This window comes from Platalea leucorodia, assembly GCF_965183815.1.
Source record: "Platalea leucorodia genome assembly, contig: HAP1_HAP1_SCAFFOLD_409, whole genome shotgun sequence".
Lineage (NCBI taxonomy): Eukaryota > Metazoa > Chordata > Aves > Pelecaniformes > Threskiornithidae > Platalea > Platalea leucorodia.
The window spans coordinates 11829-34450 of NW_028121176.1; the positions used below are offsets into that span (position 1 = coordinate 11829).

General features: G+C 56.7%; 1 protein-coding gene across 1 annotated transcript; it reads right to left on the reverse strand.

Moving 5' to 3' along the window:
• Positions 1 to 1393: 1393 nt before the first annotated feature.
• On the reverse strand, positions 1394 to 2340 carry LOC309604163 (olfactory receptor 6E1-like; the record flags this gene model as incomplete). Its single annotated transcript, XM_082339076.1, is given in 2 exon segments — positions 1394 to 1803; positions 1806 to 2340. Coding segments are annotated over 2 exon segments (945 nt in total).
• Positions 2341 to 22622: the final 20282 nt, after the last annotated feature.

The window sequence follows — 22622 nt, forward strand, 5'->3', positions numbered from 1 at the left end:
AGCTGCTAGGAAGAAAATTAATTCTATCCCAGCTGAAACCAGGACAGGGGATTATCCCGCTGTATTTAGCACTGGTGCAGACTCACTTGGAGTACTGTGTGCAGTTCTGGGCCCCACAATTGAAGAAGGATGTAAGGTACTTGAATGCGTCCAGAGGAGGGCACCAAAGCTGGTGAAAGGGCTGGAAGAAATGAAAGACTGGACGTTAGGAAGCATTTCTTTACCAAGAGGGTGGTCAAACACTGGAACAGGCTTCCTAGAGAGGTGGTCAATGCCCCATACGTGTCAGTGTTTAAGAGGCATTTGGACAATGCCCTTAATAACATGATTTATCTTTTGGTCAGACCTGAAGTGGCCAGGTATTTGGACTAGATGATCCTTGTAGGTTCCTTCCAAATGAACTATTCTGTTCTATTCTGTTCGATTCTATTCTGTTCTGTTCTGTTCTGATCTATATATGTACCTGTACAGGGTGGATCCCTCCAGCAGCTGGGCTCAGATGCTCAGTCTCCTCAGTAGCTGCCCTGGATACCAGCCTCCCCAGTTGCACGCACCTGGACATATGAGCCCCCTGAGGCTGCAACCCCATTCCAGATGCTGCTACAGACCACCGCAGTTGCACACACACACACACACACACACTCTTAAGTCCAGTCACTCTGGTCTCTCAGTTGCTGACACTAATGACATACGGGCTGCCTGACCCCCTGGTCCTTCTCCAGTTGCTGCACTCACCCCCCCTGTGCTCACATGTTCACACAGAAGAGAGATTCCCCCACACAGGAATGAGCTAGAAATTAAGTTTAGTGAGAAGACAGGACAGACTGCACTGGTCGGGGTCCTCCCCTACACTTCCCATAATAAGTCCTGTGCAATCCAAAAATGCTCTTCCCCTGCATCCCATAATGTGTCCTACACCCCTAGGCAACAATTCCCTTAGTCCAAATGGTGATCCAGAGAGCCGCTCGCAGTGACTCCTCTTGGTGGGTTTCACACCTGGACAACGGGGCTGATGGCTCTCCCAGGGCAGCCCTGGAAGGAGCTGGGACAAGATGTTCCTTCCTCAGGAGCCTGTCATTTGGGTTCCCACCTGCCACGGTGCCTCTGTGCTCTTCTCACTTTGTGGAGATGGGCTCTTGATGAGCTGGTGGCTCTCCTGTGACAGGTCTGGGAGCAGCTGGGGCAGGGTGTTAACTGAGTTCCTCCTCCTGCCATCGGTAGTGCCTTCTTTGTGTGTGCACATGAGCTTCTATCACTTAACCTAACACAACCCAACAAGAACATGCATCTCCTGAGGCATCGGTATTTGCAGGTTACATGCATATGCACTGGTATTACTTAGCATATTTAACATAGCAGCTCATTGGAATTGCTGTCCAGAAATGCATCAGGATTAGGGGGAAAGCTGTGTTGTTGCACGGGCAATGGCTTCGTTCAGGGCCAGTATCACAGTCTTGTTTCTAAGACTGTAGATGAATGGATTTAAGAGCGGGTACAGGACAGTGTTCAGCAAAGCTACAGTTCTGTTTGTCTCCAAGGAAACATCTCTGGAAGGACGCACATAGAGAGCAATGCAGCTCCCATATGCAATGGCCAAGGTGATGAGGTGGGAAGAACATGTAGTAAAAGCTTTTTTCCTCCCAGAGGCTGCTGGCAGGTGCAGAATACAGAAAAGGATGCCCATGTAAAATGCCAGAGTTAAACATAAGGAACCCAGTATGACAATTGAGGATAAAACAGAGTCTGTTTTCCAAAGCAGGCTGGGGTCAGAGCAGGACAATGTCAATAAGGGGGAGTAGTCAGAAAAAAATGGTGGATCTTGTTCGAGCCACAGAAAGTCAGCTTGTAGAGGAGGACCAGACGGTAACTCAAGACTGTGATGCCTATGACCCAAGCAGCAACAACCAGGTGGATGCAGAGCTGAGGCTTCATGATGGCAGCATAACACAAAGGCTGGCAGATGGCAACGTAGCGGTCAAAGGACATGACAACAAGTAGAACCAACTCTGTACAGCCCAGGGCAAAATAGAAACAGGACTGGGCAAAACAACTGCTTAGTGAGATCGTTCTCCTACCAGAACTCAGGATCACAAACAATTTGATGCTTGTGGAGGATGTGAACCAGATTTCCAGGAAGGCCAGATTGCTGATGAAAAAGTACATGGGGGTTTGCAGGCGGTGATCCACACACACGAGGAAAATGATGGTTGCGTTCCCCATCACTGTTGTCAGGTATATGAGCAGAAGGAGCAGAGAGAGAAATAGCTGTAGGCTTTGATCAAGCCCTGAGAAACCCTCTAGGATGAACTCAGTAACTGCAGTTTCATTTTCTGCTCCCATGCTGAATTTCAGTTCATCCTGCCGAGACAGGAAGGTGGCAAAACCCAAGTGTGATTATTTCACCATCTGGATGAAAGGAATCCTTCCTTCTCTGCATCTTTCCTTGCTTGCAGTCTTCCTCCTATAGAGCACAGAGAGAGAGAGAGAGAGAGTCCTTCAAGCCTTTCTCACCCCCTGATTTTTCTGGTTTACATTTCAGTTCGAGTCCTCAGAGAATTTGTTGTCATCTTTCTACCTTTCTCAAACTCTCCCAAAGGATTCTTTCTCCAGAGCAGAAGATTTTAAAGAGGCTGTGAGCTATTTCACCCCATTCCTGGCAAATTCCACATTCACTCAGACCTATTGCAAACATCTGTCACACCTATGTGCCAAACTCATCTCTTCTATTGCACAGATGCTAAACCATCAAATGAAATGAAATGAAATATATATGTTGAAAGCTATTCTTTGTACTTTTCAGAGGTACTTGCCTTTTTGCGCTAGGAATCCCTGAGAGTCTCTTGTTTTCAAAATAAGTAATGTCCAGCATCTCTTTTGTAATCCCCTGCTTCCTTCCACACCTGCTTGCTCTCTGTTTCCTCAGGAAAGGGGGTGGGAGTGGAATAGGGACCAAGTATAACTTGCCTTCTTTCGTACTCTAAATAATGACTGAAATGGATGATGACTCCACACAGTCTGTCACACAATCTCATCTGACATCTGTCTGCACTGAAACACGCTTGTTTCCAAAGAGTTGCTCATTGCTATTGCTATCAAATGTCCTGACCTAAACGTAGAGCAAGAGAAGAGCATCTGGAAGAGATGTGTAACCTTTCTTTTGTATGCCAGTTATAGGTTGGGAGTAACCAGCCTCTAGCGTTTTCTCTTGTTTCCATTGACTATAGAAGGAGCCTGGGGAAAACCAGTTCTCACAGGCACCTGCAGCCAAGTAGATGAAACTCACTATTCAAATCTCAAATCACTGATTTATTAAGGTTGTTTGGGTTTTTTAAATATCAAAATAGACATCTAACAGAAGGAAGCACAAGAAAACTATATGCAATAAAGACTGATGTTTTTCCCTTTGTCTTTATATTTGTTTTTAGACATGGAAAGGAGCAGAGCAGGTAACTGACTGCAAAAGTAGGATGATTCCAAAAGCAAGGAGAGGAGAGGGAGAAGAGGAGATGGTGGGTTTGAAGCAGTGAAATTGGTCTTCTCCACAGGCTGTGTTGTCCCCTTAGGCTCTGTCCCAGGGCAGAATGGGTAGCACTTCCACAAGGAGTAAAATGGGAAGATCAGTACAGGGCAGTGCTCCATGTTTGCATTGACATTTTAGCTTGGGGCTCAGGCTAGTCTTAGATCCCAAATGCCCGGCTTGTTCTTTGCCTCTAGTCTGGCATAGGGGAAGCTCTGCACTGGGTTCCTTTGGGAAATTTTCTGAGATTAAACCCCTGGCTGTATTTGAGCAAAAGCTCAAGCTCAGTCACCTACAGCAGTATGAGCGTAGTGAATCAGTGAATGAGAGGGGGCAGTCCCAGTGTCCATTTTCTGGGTCACTTCAAACACTCAAAGGGTTGTGTCTTCTTATTCTCTTGGGTGACACCTCAGTTCTCTAAAATTGTTCTTCTGAATGCACTTTCTTAGGGGAACCTGCAAATTTGCAGACAGCTTACAACAAAGCAGCTTTTCTTCAGGCCCCGCATCGTCAAGCATGCAGCCAGCATATGCCATAGTGAGTGAAGAAATATAAGGTATGCAGGTGAAGGATATCCAGGTGAAGAAGGCCTTAGTGTGGCTTTGCACAGAGGTTATCCTCAGGACGGTGCATATAATGTAGGCATAAACCACAGTAGTCAGTGTGAAGGAGCTCAGCAACACAGCGGAGAAGAGAGCAACGCTCATGTTTCATAGTAGCTGGTGCCCATGCGGGCTGCTCTCAGCAAAGGGATGATGCTGCAGAAGAAGTAGACTCTACAGTGGGCACAGAGGGTCTAATGGCATACAGGATGGTGGGGCTGAGCGTGGAGAGAGATGCCATTCCCCAGCAGCTAAAGATGAGCATGGAGCACAACCAGGAGTTGGTAAGGACAGAGTCATGTGAGGGGTTGCAAATGGCCCTGCAGCAATCAAAACACATCACAACACATAGGTTAAACTCAGCTGTGCTGATGGAGAAGGAGGGACTTGTAAGCAGCCACAGAGATATCTTAATCTCCAGCATGAGACTGACAAACATGTCAGGGGGAATGACCAGAGTGAACCAAATATCCAAGAAAGACAAGATTCTGTGGAAGGGATGCCTGGGGGTGCAGCACTAGTGGTGGAGCCAAAGGATGGCAATGGTGACTGCATTCCCCATGACAGTGAGCAGAGAAATCACCAGGAGCAGTGTGAAGAGGGGGGTTTTCAACTCGTGAAGGACTGAAAAGGCCTTCAGGAAAAATATTCTTGCTCTGGTGTGGTTGTGAAGATCCATTTTGGTACCCAGTCAGTTGAAGGTGTGACAAGGGTAACTAATATCGTGCTTGGTGAAATTCATCTTGTTACCTTTGTCAGCATTCCCTTCCCTTTTCTTAGGTTTCCTCATCCTTCTTTCGTGGACCTCAGATCAGATGCGTAATTTCTCCAGTGTGGCAATCTGCTGTACCTCCACTATCCTGCCCAGGCTGCTGGCCAGCTTCCTAACCAGGGACAGAACTATTTCTGCTCAAGGCTGCATGACACAATTCTTTTTCTTTGCCTGTTGTGCAGGTACCAAGTGTTATCTGCTGGCCACCATGTCCTAGGATCGGTACTTGGCCATATGTCACCCCCTGCTCTATGCCAGCCTCATGCAGCAGAAGCTCTGTCTCCAGCTGGTGGCTGGGTCTTGGCTAGCAGGATTACTAATGTCTACCAGAGTCACTGGGCTACTTTCCAACTGACACTTCTGTGGTCCCAATGCAATTGATCACTTCTTCTGTGATTTTGCCCCATTGCTGGAGCTCGCCTGCAGTGACACCACGGTGCTTAGACTGGTTGCTTTCATCATCTGCTTTCTGGATGTGGTCTTCCCCTTTGTGTTCACCTTGGTATCCTATATCTGCATCATAGCTGCGATCCTGAGGATCCCAGCCACCATGGGGAGGCAGAAGGCCTTCTCCACCTGCTCCTATCATGGTCATTGTTTTCTATCGTTGTTTCTATCGTTGTCTATATGATACCCAGAACAGCCTCACTGAGGCAGCTCAATACAGTGCTATCCTTTCTCTACACCATCCCACGCCCATGGCCAATCCACCCCTCTACAACCTGCGGAACAGGCAAGTCAAGGGGGCTCTTGGAAATGCCCTCAGAAAGACTGCGGCCTGCATCGAGAGCTCTTACTAGTTGTGATCCACCAGGAATAAACAGGTTGTGGTTGTGTCAAGTGTGGACAACTCAGAAGTGCATATTTTGTGTACCAGGTATACCTTTAGAAGTGCAGAATCTGGGGACTGTTTGGGGAATGAGAAGTGGGAAAAGAGAATTTGTGTCTTAAGGAAATACAGGTCTGGTGTTGAAGTGTGTAAAAAACTTCCCTGGCTTTCTTCTTGCTTTAAAGTAACGACAATTGTGATCCTGCAAGTGGGAGCTGTTGAAATGCCACACCTGCCCAGGACTGGCAGAAAACTTACTCTAAACATGCTGTTTTCTCTTCCGTTACCCAGCCAAGCTGAGGGGTGGGGGTCCTGTGTGTCTGGGATTCCTCAGGACATCTTCATATTGACAGTGAGAAGGGGGAAGTTGAATCAAGCCCTTCCACTGGACATGTCTAAATCTGAGTAGATGAATCCCATCCCTCCGGTTCTCTGAGCTGTCTAGCAGAGGAGAACTGTGAAAGCTAGTCTGATAGGGCCAGCCCCTCTGGAAGAAAAAAAAAAAAAAAAAAAAAAAAAGTAGATCCTTCTTCAGAAGAAAGGTACACGAGGTGGGTCTCAGCTTCCCAAATTTATTTAACACAGAAATCATTACTTTCCATTTCTTTCCTTCTCCTAATCTGACCCCCCTCCAGCCCCCCTCCCCCAATGTAATTACGTATTTGTTTCCCACTGACTGACTTCAATATTGCAACCTGAGTCCTCCTATTTTCTTCTTTCCTGCAAAAGAGAGCAAGGTCATGCTCATGGGACATGACTGCGCACATCCACCCCCAGCAGTGGGCTTTCTGCATTACCTAGGCTGAGGCGTGTGCACAAGATGGAAATGTCTCCATCACCCCTGATTTGCACAAGGGCCTTCAGCCCTGACATACTCCTACAACACACTTATTCCTCCTCCACCCACAGACATAAATCCCTTCCCACTTCCAGGCTCAAATCATGGTTGCAAGAATTTGATGCACTTCAGAAGAGGCCTTGAGCTTCCTGAATCTTCTTGGTGCTTATGGCAATGTTCCTGGCTCCCTCCAGATTTGATGGACTTCCTGTCTATAACAAGGGCTTTGTGACAAGCTTTTACGAAATGTTTGGTTTTCTGTCATTCCTATGTATGGAAAGAGTAGACACAGAAAAGAAAGAAATATCCACCAAAACGGATGCTGAGTGAAGTGCCAGTAAGAACCAGGTGAGGCACCCCCCTGGCTGTGGCTGCCTGGCAAGAAGTCTGTCCTGAGAAGGGGATCCAGCCTCTGCCACTCTGGAGTGGGGAATCAGCAGTGTCCATGCCACCTGGCAGAGACTGTCTGTCCAAGCACAGTTACTGTCTTGTCAGCTTTGAGCATGAGCTTGAAAATGCTTGGCTGCAGGGGTAGTGCCTGTGGGATTATCAGTGCTCCAAAAGAGCAGTCCTTCCAGGTCTTTCTTGAGCAAGAATGGGAGAGTCATTGCTGAGGACGGGTTTTGGGGCCATGTGTGCAAAGCAGAATCGATGAGCAGCCCATCCCCTTAACTCCACTCAACCACTCCAGAAGGTCACGGTGACCGTGCTCTGGTTTTGATTCCCCTAAACCCTCTCTGCTAGGCAGGGGCTCAGCAGGGAAAAATCTATGGCACTGGGCAACGCAATTGCCCCAGCTGTACCACCCTGAGGACACCATCCCTGCAGGTGGTCAAACCATCAGCCTTTGGGTTAACAGCTGAGCACGCTCACCCACCCTGCCACAGGGACCCCAGCCAGGGCTGTCCCCAGGCACTGCTTTGCTGTCAGGACAGACATCAGTGCTGAAGGAATGGGAAGGTCCCTGAGCCCAGCCCCCTTCCCCAGCCCCAGGGAGATGGAAGCCTGCTGTTCACCTCGCCGGCAGGGCTGCTGGGGAACAGAGGGGTGCAGGGAGAGGCCTGGTGCCTGGAGGAGGGGGTATAAGATTTCTGCCTCCATGTGCCCTCCACAGCATGCCCTGGGATGCCATCGGAGCCTGGGGGCACATCAGTCCAGGGAGGGCATTTCCCTCACCCTGTTGCACTGCTGCTGCTGCAGAGTTGGGGACAGACGTGGCACAGATGGCTGTTGCCCTGGGTGGCAGAGGAGGCTCAGGGGAAGGGATTTTCTCCTCTCCATTGACCCATCCTGGAGCGGGCCAGAGTGTGGGAGCAGCACCTGCAGCAAGAGCCTCCTTCTGCCCCATTGCCCTGCAGAGACCTTGAAGGGGCAGTGCTCTGCAGTGCAGCCCTGTGCCAGGATCAGGCCCCAGCAGAGAGGCAGTCCCAACTTCCCCCATCTCAGAAGGATTCAAGTGCTGTTTGCTGCAGAGGGTCCCTGGGCACCCAGGGGAATACAGGACTTGTCATAGGCACATCACGGGAGGAGAGTGCCTCTCCTGCTGGCAGGTGTCAAGGGGATGTAGCTCAGTGGCAGAGCACCTGCTTCGCATGTGGGAGGTCCTGGGTTCAACCCCCAGCATCTCCAGGGGTACTTTTGCTCTGACTCCCCAGCCTCAGGCAGGTGCAGGCTGGAGCTTGGGCACTGGTCCTCTCCAGGCCCTGTGGGCTGCCAGCAGGAAGGCTCCAGGGTATGGAGCAGAGGGATGTGTGAGCCTGGGCTTCCTCCAGATCCCCCCACGTTTCCCCCAGGGGTGGAGGAGCTCCCAGCAGGGAATGGGGCAATGTGGAAGTGGGAGAGGATGTTGGCGACAGCCACACCCCACACCCCCCCCCTTCTCCTCTAGGGCCAGATCCTGCTGTTGGCAGCAGTACTGAGCTGCAGCAACTCCCCATAGGGAGCCAACCCACCTTCCAGCCTGCAGCAGAGGAGACTTTCAGGAAAGAGCTGGAGGGCTGTGGAGACCCACCAGTGGGAGCAGGGAGGGCAGTTTGGGCTCCAGGTCCTGCCCAAGTGTCAAACTTTCTCCCCACCTGTCTCCTGTGTAAGAGGTTTTTCTGTCCATGGGCGCAGGGGCTGGTGAAAGCCCCGGCCAAGGGAGAGGGACCCTGGCTCAGCTCCCAGCAGCACCTGTTTTAGGGGAGGGACACAAAATCTCCTCTGCCATGGAAACGTGCCCACACGAGCATCCTCCTAGATGAGCCCTTCTCCAGGCCAGGGGCTAGACCATGGCTTTTGGCTGCAGCACACATCTCGTGGGGATCCTTTCTCCATCCCCCGGCCCTCCAACAGCGCTGAGGGAAAGGTGCCCCCATCCCCCCTGCTCCCATCCCTCCTGTACCTGCACACAAGTACTGCCCCGACACAAATCCAAACTGACACCCCTGGCGAGGCAGCAGGAGGGCAGGGGTGGGGGCTGGAGGGGAGCAGGAGGAGGGGGTCCCAGGGCTGCCGTGGGGCCTTACAGCCCCTGCTCAGGAAGAAGGCAGCTCTGTGCCTGTGACAAGAGTGCTCAGGGGTCTGCGAGGGCCCAAGGCAGCAGGAACAGCCCATGGAGACTGGGGTCCTGGCAGAGCATGAGGAGAGGGAATTCCAGCCCCGTGTGTCCCAGAAAGTGGCTCTGCACCCTGTGCTGGAGCAGTGTGGAGCACAGCTGCCTCCTAACCTTTGTGGGAGGTAATCCACGGGCCATGATCCCTGCTGGGGCTAGCTGGGGTGTTCAGGGCACTGCAGCCACTTCTGTGGGGCCATAACCCAGGGCTTATCCTGACATGGCAGCTCTGTCATGGCCTCTGCACTGTGGGACCAGCATGGCCCACGCAGGGCCTGGGGGAAAGAGCAGCTGGAAACCACAGGGTGAGGAAATGGGTGCTCCCACCGGGGTGCATCACAGCACCTATCAGAGAGCCATTTTGACTAGAAACTGCCTGTGGCCACCAGGATGGAAATGGCTCTGTCAGCAGGATTATTCCCCAGGCACCAGGGGCTCTCGCAGCCCCACAGCCTGACCCCGAGCCTGCTGTCCCTGAGACGTGCCCCTTCCCTACCACTGTGTCTTTGTTCTCTGCTCCCCCTGATCAGCCTCAGGGAGATGACCCGACACCTGGGCAGGCAAGCAGCAGCTCTGGGTCAAAGCCCCCAGAGACTTTTAATAAGAACCAATATGGATGCACAGTGTAAAAATGGGAACAAAAATAGAGGAAACCCAGGACATTTCTGCTGCCCGTGGTAAAGGGAGATGGTTCCCTGGTGCTCACAGCTCTCCCAGCTGCACAGGCCTCTCCTCCCTCCTGCCTGCACCCAGCTGCACAGCAGGGATGGGCTCTCCTGGCCTGGGGCTCAGGGACTGTTGGACACCAAGCTCTGCTGTCACAGCCTTTGTGTCCTCATGGGGATGTGCCAGAGACACCTCTTCAGCATCATCATAGCCCATGCTCCCCAGGGACACGGACGAGGTGTCTCCTTCAGCTCCAGGGACCTCAGCACTTCTCTGGGAGTGCAGGCTGCCCTCTGCAAGCAGCAAGGCAGGACATTGCAGATTGCCCCATGGGGTCTGTACATCAACTTCCTCCCCACTCCTCACCACATTCAGCTCCTTCTCCCACCCCCAGTCCCTCCAAGGAAAACTCCTGGGTCAGGTTCCCCCTTCCCAGTAGCTCTGGGTGTCCGTATGGTAGCAACTTGCACGGCACCAGGGATGTCACCCCAGGAACCGGCAGCGCTATCTTTCCCTCTCACCTCCGAGTGCATCCCTGGGCCCTGCTCCCTCCTCTGGTGCCCTGGGCATTTCCCAAGCTCCCTGCCCAGGGGCAGCATCATCCCCAGGGTCAGAAACCTCCCTGGCATCATCATAGCCATCCACTGGGTCACCTCCGGGCAGGACAAGAACATCTGAAAGGAGAGGGGAGCTGGTGACAGTGAGAAGATACGTCCTGCAGAGCAGAGGATGGGAGGATGCACAGGGACACAGGGCTGACACACTGGTGTTGGCAGCACCACAGGAGACCCCCATGTCCTCCCCATCTCTGACGGTGACACCTCTGTCCATCACATGGCTGCAGGGAGATCAGCCCCTTCCTGCCTCCATTACCTGGTGCTGATCCCACACCATCTTCCTCCTCCTCGCTGTCCCCAGGGGAGGGCTGCAGCTGGGTCAAGGAATCCTCTGAATAGGAGCCTGGCGAGATGCACAGCGGGTGTTAGGGAGCGAGCCCCACGGACCTGTCTCATGGTCAGCGCTGCTGGGGAAGGGGGACCCACAGAGCTGGGGCTGCATGGGGAGGAGGGCTGGGAATCACCCTGCTCCCCCGGGACAAACACTGTCTCAAAGGTGCTCCCAGAGCTGCCCTATCGTAGCCCCTTCCCTCACTCCTCGGGTGTCACATGAGGTGCAGGGGCAGGAAGAGAAGGGCTGTCCAGCTGGGATGGGCAAACTGGTTGGGAGGAAGCTCCTCTCCCAGGCCCAGGACCTGGATGCTCGCCCCACAGACCACACGGCCCCAGCGCTGCAGGGACCATGGGCTGGGAGGCTTCAGGGGATCAGCCCTGTGTTGGGGCCAGGGGAAAGGGTCCTGCAGATGGGCCTGCAGGGAGGACCCACACCCACCTGAGTGACCAAACCTTGCCACACCAATCTCCTCATACATGGCCTCGGGGAAGAGCTCCTGAGCCCTCCTGGAGCCTGGGGACAGAGGCAGGGATGGCACAGGGACAGGCAGAGGGGTGATGGGACCTCACTGTGCTCCCCCAAACCTGTTCCTTTGGCCAGCCCAGGACTGGTCTGACAGCACAGCCCCATTGCACTGTCCAGGCACGGCCGCCACATCCCCAGTGAGGGCAACATTGCTGTGGAGATTATCTGGGGCAGCGTCACCCTCGCATCATCCTTTTGGAGACAGCGCTCGTGCCCCTCTGGCCCCTGAGTCATTCCCCGCCTTGTCTGACCTTGGAGCAGCTCCCATGTTTCCTCGCCACCTGGAGCTGCCCCTTGTCTGCCCCATGGGCCTATAGCAGGGCCCCTGCCCTGCCGGGGGATGGGCGAGGATGGGCAGGGCTGGGCAGAGGGACAGCTTGGGGACCTGACACCATGGAGATGGACTCTACTGCCCCATGCTCCTCCTGCCATCTCCCTTGCCCCAGACCCCCCTCCAGCACTACCCAGAGCACTGCCAGCCTTGGCCATCTCCACTCTGCCATTTCTCTCCTCGCCCCATCACTAGCTCCCCCTGCCTCTGGGCTCTCTCCACCCCTTGCTGCTGGTGCCCCACAGCCAGGCAGTCAATGGGGCGGTGCATAAGACAGGTGAGAGCACACAGTCTCATCCCCCCAGCTCTGCCTGTACCCCTCAGTGGCACCCTGCAGCACCCCACAGCCCTTCCAGGAGGCATGGTCCCTGGGACTGCTATGGAAGGACCCACCTCTGTGCCCAGCCCTGGCGCTTAGCACTTGCCCAGCCAGGAGGGCCAGGAGCAGGCAGAGAAGGGCCCCCAGGATGATGCAGATGATGACGGGCACTGAGACTCTCCCGCTGCTGGTCAAACGACCCCGGGAAGGATCTGCATTGGCAAGAACATGGAAGGGGCAACACCAGGCCTGGGAGAGGTGGGGGCAGCACCAGTCCTGACTCCCATCACTCAAGGCCACAGAAGGTGGAAGACCCCAGAGGTGAGTAATGGGGAAGCTTCCACCCTGCTGAGCAAATTACAGCCCTCCCCAACTCTCCCACCACCACCCCAGTGCCTCCTCCTGGGAGCTTCACACCCCAGCAAGGAGCCCCTTCCATCCAGCTGTGGGTCACAGCCTGGTGATGGGGACACCCAGCCTCGGGCGGGAGGACAAGTTACCTGCTCGGGGTGGGGATGCTGCTGTCCTGGCTGGAGCTGCAGAGGAGGAAAAGGAGAGCTGGGCTGAGAGGACGGGTGTGCGGGTACTGGGGAGCCTCCTTCCCAACACGCCCTGGGTGTGTCTGGAGATGTCCCCGACACACCCCACCCAAACTGCCCCTCCAGTAGTGCTAGAAAGGGAGGCCGGGACAGGCCCGCGGCCTCTGCTCTGGGCAGCAGGCAGGATGGCACAGGCAGCCCAGGGGACAGCCCTGGGGCTGCAGGGCCCCACAGGCAGTGACCTGAGGACACCCAGCTCCACTGAGGCTGCTCCCCACCTGGCACCAGGCTCCTGCACTCTGCAGGAATGGCCTCGCTCTTGGGAGGTCAGGGGCCATGCCAGGACCAAGTGGGTAAATGGCCTCCTCTAGCTCCCTGCCAACACCTGAACAAGAGGTCCCTGTCCTGCCACTCACCTGAGCAGCGCACAGCAGCGTCTTCCTTATGCCGGCAAGCACCGCCATCCCCGGGCCGGGCCCAGCAGTCCTGCAGGGACAGCTCCATCCCCCAGCACTCCACCTGCTCCAGCCAGATGGGGCCTTGCCCCATCCCAAATGCAGCCCCATTCAGGGCAGACACCGCAGGGCCATAGCCCAGCTGCCTGCACGCCACCTCGGCATACTGCATGTCCCAGGAGTCGTCGCACACCGTCCCCCAGGAGCCACGGTGCCAGACCTCCACTCTGCCCGAGCACCCGTCCTCGCCTCCCACGGCACGAATCTTCTCCCTGTCTGGAGAAGGCAAAGACCTCCCATGGCACCCAGACAGCAGGCAGAGCCCTGCCAGACAAGAAGCCTCCCCACACTGCACGTTATCCAGCCACGCAGGGCCAGACAGCCTGCCATAGGGCAGCCGTGTTTCCAGGGATCCTCCATCCCCGCAGCCCAGCTCCTTGCATGCCAGCGACACCGTGTCGAGAGTCATCGAGTTGGAGCAAATGCTCCCCCACGTCCCGTTGTAGAAAACCTGCAGGTGCCCGGAGCAGCCATCGCTGTTGTCCAGCCTCAGGGCCACGAACTCTGGGAGGGAAGGCACCAAGGGGGAACAGGCTGGTCTGGGGCTGTGGGAGAGGGGATGCCTCTGCACTCCCCAGGCCCTCAGCCGGGCAGGGGCATGGCCAGCGCATCCCTCTGGCACCCAGGGGCAGAGAGAAGTCTCTGATGCACAGACACCCCTGCCCTTCCCGCTAACACGGGGGAACAGCTGAGCTCCCCAGGGACCCCCAGTGGGACTGAGGGTGCCTGTGCATGGGTGTCTGCAGGACAGGCTCAGGCAGGAGCTCAGAGGCAGCCAGGGACAGCCTTTGCTCTGCCAGGCTCTCCACACATCCCGGCCTCCCCAGGAACCAGGGTCCCACCACAGACCTGAGCAGATGACTCCTGCGTCCTCTTTGTGCCCGCAGTCGTGCTGCCCCCAGGACCCTGCTGGGCAGTCCCAGAGAGCAGCTTCGGCCCCAGAGCTGTTCACGCTGTCCAGCCATATCTGACCAGAGCCTTCCCCAAACCGAGCGGAGCCAACCGTCTCCACCGCCCCTCCGCAGCCCAGCTGGTGGCAAATGACGGCAGCATCAGACAGGTCCCAGCCATCGTCGCAGACGGTCCCCCAGCTGCCCTGGTGGTAGATCTCCACTCTCCCCGCGCAGCGCCCAGACCCATTCACCAGCCGGACCTGCCGGCTCCCTGCAGTGGAGAGAAACCCCAGATGCTGTCAGGGGCTGGCTGCCCACCCACCTCATCATCTGGGGGGCCTGTGCAGTGCCGCTCACCCCAGCAAATGACTCCCATGTCCTCCACAACCCCTGCCGCCAGTGCACTCTCGGGCAGGGAGGTGTTGCATTGGGTCAGGTTGGTCTCATGCCCTGCGCACCGGACCCCTCGCAGCCCTACGGGGCCCGTCCCTCGCTCAGGCTTTGGGGGGTTGTAGGCTGTCTCTGCTTGTCCACACTGCAGCTGCTGGCACACAACGTTGGCCTCCCGCATGTCCCACTGGTCATCCAGGACTCTGCCCCACGTCCCACGCTGGAAGATCTCCACTCGCCCATCGCACCGGCTCCCTCCACCCACCAGCTGCAGGGATGCAAAGCCAGCTGAGCCTGGGGAGAGCAGAGATGCTACAGCCACTGGAGGCACCGGGGGACATGGCACCCTTCAGGGAGGAGGGCAAGGGGGAATTCTCCAACCAAACAGGACAAGATTGAGCCTTGTGTTGACAAGAAGCAAGGGCAGAGCCCAGGCCCGCTCTGCAGCTCATACCCAGGTCTGCTGCTGCTGGGGGCACCCAGGCAGCTCCTGCCTGGGTGGTGGGAGGAGCCTCTGCAGGGCGCTCTGTGGGGATGGGATGGGGTTGTCTGCAGCTAGAGGGATGGAGCAGAGCCCTGCAGCCCTGTCCTGGGCTCATCCCACAGCAGAAAAACACAGGAGCCCAGGCCTGCCAGTGGCACCAGGGCCTAAGCCGCTGCCCTGGGGGCAGATGGCTGCTTCCATTCAGTCCCCTGATCTCCCACAGCAGAGCAGTCACTCTGAGCAGGCAAAGCCCTCCAGAAGGCTCCTGGGGAAGCAAGGGTTTCTCCAGGGAGAAATTCAGCCTGGTACTGCCATGGGACCCCTGCTTTGGATGGCCATGTTGCACACAAAGGGCAAATGGAGTTAATGCAGCGTTTTCCAAGCGCTCACCTGAGCAAATGACAGCGGCATTGTTCCCATGGGAGCATGGTGAGGCCCCCAGGGTGATCCCAGGTGGGCTTCAGTCCTGTCACAGTGGAATGAGTCTCTCCAGACAGGGCCAGTCTCTCTCCCAAAATGTTCTCCTCCAGGAATGGACTCAGCAAACCTGCAGTTGAGTTGACGACAGAGAACATGGGCATCCGAGAGATCCCAGCAGGAGGCATACAGGGTCCCCCAGGTCCCCAGCACCTGGACTTCCACCCTCCCTGCACACGTCGTGCTGCCGTTCACCAGCCTGAACCCTGTGTACTCTGGGGACAGAGAAGGAGGACTCAGGGTGGATTGGTGCTCTTGTACCCCCAGTAGCTTGCAGAGAGGCCAGAGGGACAGCATGCCTTTCTTCTCCTTCTGCACTATTTTCATGCTGCAGCCAACCCATCACCCATCCTGTCCTTACACCTGGCCCATCATGGTCCTTGCTCTGATCCCTGACCCCCGGCACAGCTCAGGTGTTCAACACCCCACCCTGAGTCCTTACGTGTGCAGGTGACAATAGTGCTGTTCACATGGGTGCAAGGCTGGTCCCTGGGGGAGCCCCTGGGGCAGGAGGCAAGGAGGGATTCATTCCCCACACACTGCAGCTCTCCATCCCACATGGGACTCATCCCTTCTCCAAAGTGAGCTGCCCCAGCCACAGGCAGGGCCACACCGCACTGCAACTCCTTGCAGACCACGTCGGCAGCTTTGGGACCAAAGTGGAAATCACAGACAGTTTTCCACTTTTTCCCATCATGGATCTCCACACATCCTGAGCAGTGGCTCTTCCCTTCCACCAGCCAGACAAATCCTGGGGAAAAAAAAAAAAAACAAAACCAACCAACTGAGACCGGTCTGGCAGTTCCCACAACACCTCCAAGAAAGCTGTGACCAAATGGCCCTGTGCACATCCCAGGGGAAGCTGTTGGGGGAGTGCTGGTGACACAAACACATCCAGGCCCCCTGCAACCCTTCTCTACACCATCACAGCACTCAAGGGTGTGTGTCTATCTCAGACCCACAGCAGACCCTGCAGACCATGTTGCCACCTTTGGGACGAAAGCATGAGTCACAGGCAGTTTTCCAAGGGTCCCCATCATGGATCACTATATGTCCTTAGAAGGGGCTATTCCCTCTGACCAGCCAACCAGATCCCTCAGCAACCAAAGACCCCTGAGAGTTCCCACAGCCCTCTGGCAGTCCCTTGACCACATCCCACCTGATCTCCAAGGTGGCCAAAGGCAAAAAGCCCCATGACCACCCCAGCTGCTCTCACAGGGTGCTAATGGCACAAAGAGAGCAGGGCCCGCCTGCTGCTCCTCAGAAATCAGCCCAGCCCTTGTGGGCTTGCTTCCCTCCCAAACCCACTGCCACAGGCACTGCTCAGACAAACTGCTGCTGCCCCACAGACCTTGGGCTGCCTGGCACTGGTCCCTGGGCACTGCAGCACCCAGAGCACTTGGGGTCTAGGGAAATGAGCCCAGACACTTTTGGTTGCTGAGCGCTCTCTGTCCCGCTGAGCTCAGGGCCAGGCATGAGGAACCTCTTGGTGCCACCAGAAACATGGCCTGTTCCCAGGGGGGTCTTGGGCTGTTGGGGCACCTCTGGGAGATGGGGCATGTCACAGGGCACAAGTGTAGTGAGGCTGAACCTGCGGTCGGTGTCTGTGCCAGCCACCTGCTCTGGTGCCTGCCCAGAAAAAAGGTCCCCAGTCATGGCCAGAGCGCACTGCTGGATGCTCATGTCCCTGGCCAACAGCCGGGCAGAGGGCGGGAGAGTGGACAGAAGAGCAGCCCTGGGCTTACACAAGCTCCCAGTGCAGGGGCAGGGACAGAGGAGAACCAGTCAATGCTGGCAAATCCAGAAGTGCAAGGTGGCCAGGGGCTGGGACAGACATAAGAGGCTGGGCAGCAGGTCAACACTTCTGGATGGGACTGTGTCCCCACGGGCAGGCTCTCATGGTGTGACCCTGGGAGAAGTACGAGGTGCCACAAGCCACCTTGCTCCGCAGACCAGGCCAAGCACTCCTCCTCTCCGAGCAACCCCTTTGCTTCAGCCAAGGGACTTGTGCCTGCCAGGGAGCACAACCCCAAAGCAGCTACCATCCCATGCCCTTCCCCGGTACCGTGGGTGGCCACATGAGTCACTCTTGGTGCCCCTGGCATGGGGGGACCTGGCCCTTGGCACTGCCAGGCAGGTCCTGGGTGAATATGAGGAGAAAGATGGGAATCAAGAGACAATGCAGGGCAGGGTGGGGGATTCATCTGAGCCAGCTCAGGGGCCAGGCAGAGTGTGGGCACCTTAGGTTAGGCTCTCTCTGGGCTTTTCCCAGGGACTGGGAACACCAGCAATGAAAGCCTCAGCTCGGCAGTGTGACTGGCCACATTGGGCAATGCTCTGGTGCCCACTTGTTACTCCCTGAGGGCACAGCCAGGTCTCTTTTCCATCCCAGCCCCAGAGGTGGGGAATAGGCTCCCCCCTTACCTGAACACATCACTCCAGCGTCACCAGCATGAAGGCAATTATTTTCACCCCATCCTCCATGTGGGCAGTCAGAGAGGGCAGATTCAGTGCCATTACAGCCAACAGCATCCATCCAAATGGGGCCAGATCCTTGCCCAAAGTATCCAGAATGAGGAGCTCCAACAGCAGACCCACAGCCCAGCTGCTTACAAACCACTGCTGCATTGTTCATGTCCCAGTAGTCACCACACACTGTCCCCCACCGGCCCTGTTGTTTCACCTCCACTCTCCCAGCACCGTGCCTGCTGCAGTTCACCAGCCTCACCTCCACAGCACCTTCAAACACTGACATAGGACCAGTCAGGACAGCACCAAGCCCTGGCACTGTGAGTCTGAGGGAATCCCTGCCCAGGTGGATTCAGAGGTGCCAGGGTGGGAGCCCACTCCCCTCCAGGCTGTCCCCAGGGCACTGCAGGGGTCCCTTCTATCCCCACGAGCTGCGCAAGGCTGGGGATGCCCAGCTCCGGTCCTGCTGGGTCATTTGTGGCCCCACAGACTTTGACACCTCCTTCCACCACAACGGCCCCCTGCAACCTGCCCTCGGCCCACACCCACCCAGGGCACCCACCCCTCCCCAGACAGCACCCTGAGAAGAGACCTGCCCCCACCAGGGCTCCCCCAAGCACACACTGCTGCTTCTCCCCAGGGCCCCGAGATCCCCTGCACCACAGCCTGCCCTGGGCATCTCCCAGCTCATCCTCCACCCGCAGTACTTTCTGTGTCCCCTCTGGTGCAACATGATGATCCCAGTGATCCCTCCCAACCCATGCCCCCTCCTTGTCCTTGGGCACCAGCCCAGCCCTGCCCTTGTCTCGGATCCCCCAGGAAGGTCACCTCTCTGCCAGCCTGCGGGAACAGACACCCCAGGTCCCTTGTCTCCACAGGCTGCCCCCTCAGGCTGGAGCTCACCCCAGTGCTCAGCACCCCACCCTGAGTCCTTACATGGGCAGGTGACTATAGCACTGTTCGCATGGGTGCAGGGCTGGTCCCTGGGGGACCCCCTGGGGCAGGAGGTGAGGAGGGATTCATTCCCCACACACTGCAGCTCTCCATCCCACATGGGACTCATCCTTTCTCCAAAGTGAGCTGCCCCAGCCACAGGCAGGGCCACACCGCACTGCAACTCCTTGCAGACCACGTCAGCAGCTTTGGGACCAAAGTGGGAGTCACAGACAGTTTTCCACTTGTTCCCGTCATGGATCTCCACCCGTCCTGAGCAGTGGCTCTTCCCTTCCACCAGCCGGACAAATTCGGGAAAACAACAAAATAACCGGGAGTTCCCAGAGCCCTCTGGCAGATACACGGCCACATCCTGCATCACCTCCAAGCAAGCCATGACCAAATGGCCCATTGTATATCCCAGTGGATGCTATTGGTGGTGTGTTGGTGACACAACACATCCAGGCCCCCCTGCACCCCTTCTCTACACCATCGCAGCACTAGAGGGTATGTGTCTGTTGCAGCACCCCGCACCACCCAGACAACCTGCTGCTGCACAAGGCACCCTGTGCTGCCCAGCATGGTCCCAGAGCAGTGCTCTGGTGCCCATTTGTTACTCCCTGACAGCACACCCAAGGTCCCTTCCCCCGTCCCAACCTCAAGGGTGTGGAACAGGCTGTTCTCTTACCTGAACACATCACTCCAGCGTCCAGCTCATGAACACAGTTATTTTCACCCCATCCTCCATGTGGGCAGTCAGAGAGGGCAGATTCGGTGCCATTACAGCCTACATCATCCATCCAAATGGGGCCAGATCCTGGCCCAGTGTCCATACTGAGGAGCTCCAACAGCAGACCCACAGCCTAGCTGGTTGCAAACCACTGCCGCATCGTGCATGCTCCAGTAGTCACCACACACAGTCCCCCACTGGCCCTCGTGTCCCACCTCCACTCTCCCAGCACAGTGCCTGCCCCCATTCACCAGCCTCACCTCCGCAGCACCTTCAAACACAAACATGGGACCAGTAAGGCACAGCACCAAGCCCCAGCACTGTGGGTCTGGGGGAAGCTCCTGCCCAGGCCACGTCAGAGGTGCCAGGGTGGGAGCCCTCTCCCCTCCAGGCTGTCACCAGGGCAGTGTGGGGGTCCCTTCTATCCCCATGGGCTGCGCAAGGCTGGTTGTGGGCAGTTCTGGCCCTGCTGGGTCATTCGCCATCCCACTGCACAAGGCACCTTTTCCCACCCCAACGGCCGCCTGTGCCCTGCCCACACACACCTGCACACTGTGCCCAGCCCTGCACAGGGCACCCTCTCTTCCCCAGCCCAGCACCCCCTCGACAGCCCCGTGTACCCAGGCCTGCAGCTTCCCATGCAAACCGCCTGCCCCAGCACCATCCATCCATAACCACCCCCACCCCCAGGGCTTTCTGTGTTCCCACCAAGACGATTCCAATGATGCCCCCACCCACATCCCCTCCTCACCCCTGGTGTCAGGGCCACTGCACTGGGCTGGGCCTCCCAGGAAGGATGTCTCTCTACGCAGGTGCCCCCGTCCCCTTCTCTCTGCGGGGCACAAACTGCCCTCATGGGGTCAGGGCTCCCCTGGAACAAGGGGGCAGTCAGCAGCACACAAACCCTCCGGGGTACCCCAGAGGCTGGCAGTGCCCTGGGCATCTCTGGGTGCTGCCGTCACCAGCTAGGCCACCACCGCCTCCAGAGGCACAGTGCTGGGCAACAGGGGGGACCAAAAGGGTACCCCAGGACAGGCTGTCTATGAATCCAGCCAGGCACAGGCTGCCTTCAACACCGGAGCCCTGGAAAAGGAGGTACTCTCCAACCCAGGCAGGCAGGCACAGGGTCCAGGGACTTGAGCACCTTCTGACCCTCATCTCAGTAGCACCTGCAAAGCAACCCCATTCCCAGACAGATCCCGATGACCATGCGGGTACCCACTGGCCCTGGGCTGTGGGACAATGGAACTGGCACTTACCTCTGCACAGCTGTACCCAGAGGAGCAGCCACAGCATCTGAGGGGACAGGAGTCCCCCTGTGCCCATCCGGAGCCTCCTGCCCTGTCAGCACATTCCTGCCACGCCACACTCCCTGCCACAGCTCCTGGGGACTCATGGGGACAGTGACGACAGGAGGGCAATAGATGTCTGCAGATCCCAGCCCAGCTACAGGACGAGCCAATCAAAGCAGCAGGACCTTTTTAGACATTATCGGGAGCTATCTCCCCTCTGACACAGCCCAGCCCTCCAATGAACTTCTCCAGTGCCATTCATGACCATATATGAGAGACGGCTCTGCTGCAGGTGTCACGTCACTGTGGTGGGGAGCCGTCACAGGACAGGGCTGGTGGTGGTGGTGGGAAATGGGTTTTTCACCCCTTGAGCCCTGCTGTGCTGACCAGGAGCACTGAGCATCTCCTATGCCAGGCACATCCAAGAGCCCAAGGTGAGAGTGTCCAGCCACCCCCGTGCCATGGGAATCACAGGGCTGAGACTGCACTGGAGGCTGTGTCAGGAAGGGAAGGAAGGAGCCCCTGACCCTGCTACAGAACCCGCTGTGCTGGGAGCAGCAGCTGGGAAAGGGCCTTAGCCCAGGCCAGAGTCCCATCCCAGGAGTGCTGGCTCACCCATCCTTCCCTGGAGAGCCCCTTGGAAGGTCCCTCATGTCCCTGCCCTGGCAGCAGACCCACAGCCCAGAGGCTCAGTCAGGTCCCTGACTCTCAGCCTGTCACCAAGGGGCCGTTATTCCCCGCAGGCGGATCAGGAGCTCCAGCCTGCAGGTGCACAAACCACAGCCCCCGTGGCCTCGCAGCACTCCCCGCGCTCCCCCCGCAGCGCCCAGGCAGGAAGTCCGTGGTTTCCTCCTGGGTGCCCAAGAGCCACCCCCACCCCGACTGCTCCAGCCAGGGCTGCACGGGCTGCTCCTTCGGCCTCACAGACATGGGCCAGGCAGCTCCCGTCCCCTGTGATGCCCTTGTGAGAGCACACAGCCGCTCTGCACCGAGCCCCACAGCCATGGGGTGCCATTGGTGATGTGACCACTGCCACCCTCCTACTGCCACCTCTGTGTGCTCATGGGTTATACTGATGGTGACCTCACACCCTCCTACTGCCAACGCTGCGCGTGCATGAGTTACACTGTCACACATGTGTGCGGTGTATGGACTTCTGCTGATGATAGTTCTTTCAAAAAGTCGTATTTGGGCATGGTCTAAATATTATTTTGGTGCCATCAGAAGCACCTACACGAGCTATGTGCCAGCTCCTGACCTATCAGCTACTCAGGCACCAGTGACATCACAAGTTCATACACAGCCCCTGGCCTATCTGCTACTCAGCCACAGATGATGTCATAGCATCTGCCTCTGATGTTGGCCTGCTCCTGGCCTATTGGCTGCTTGGGCACCAATGACCTCAAAACCACCTACAGAAACTGTGGGCCTCCTCCTGCCCTATCAGCTACTCAGGCAGGAGTGACCTCAAAACAACCTACACATACCTGTTGTTGTTTAACCCCGGCCAGCAGCTAAGTCCCACACAGTCGCTCACTATTTCACTAAATAGAAAGGTAATTCTACCCCAGCCAAAACCAGTACGATGCCAGATGCCTGCTCCTGCCCTATCAGCTACTCAGGCACCCGTGACCTCACAAGAACATCTACACCCATTTGCCATGTACTCGCTGTTGAGGTACTCAGCCTCCGGCGACCTCACAAGCACCTATCAGGGCCATGCACCTGGTCCTGGCCTATCAGCTATTCAGCCAAGAGTGACATCACAAGTACATACCCAAGCCATGTGTCTCCTTCTTGCCTATCAGCTACTCAGGCACCGGTGACCTGACCACCACGTATCCACCTACTTGCTATCCACTCGCCTATGAGATACAAAGGCACAAGTCACCTCACAAGCTCCGACACAAGCCACGTGCATGCTTTTGGCCTATCAGCTACTCAGGCATCAGTAATC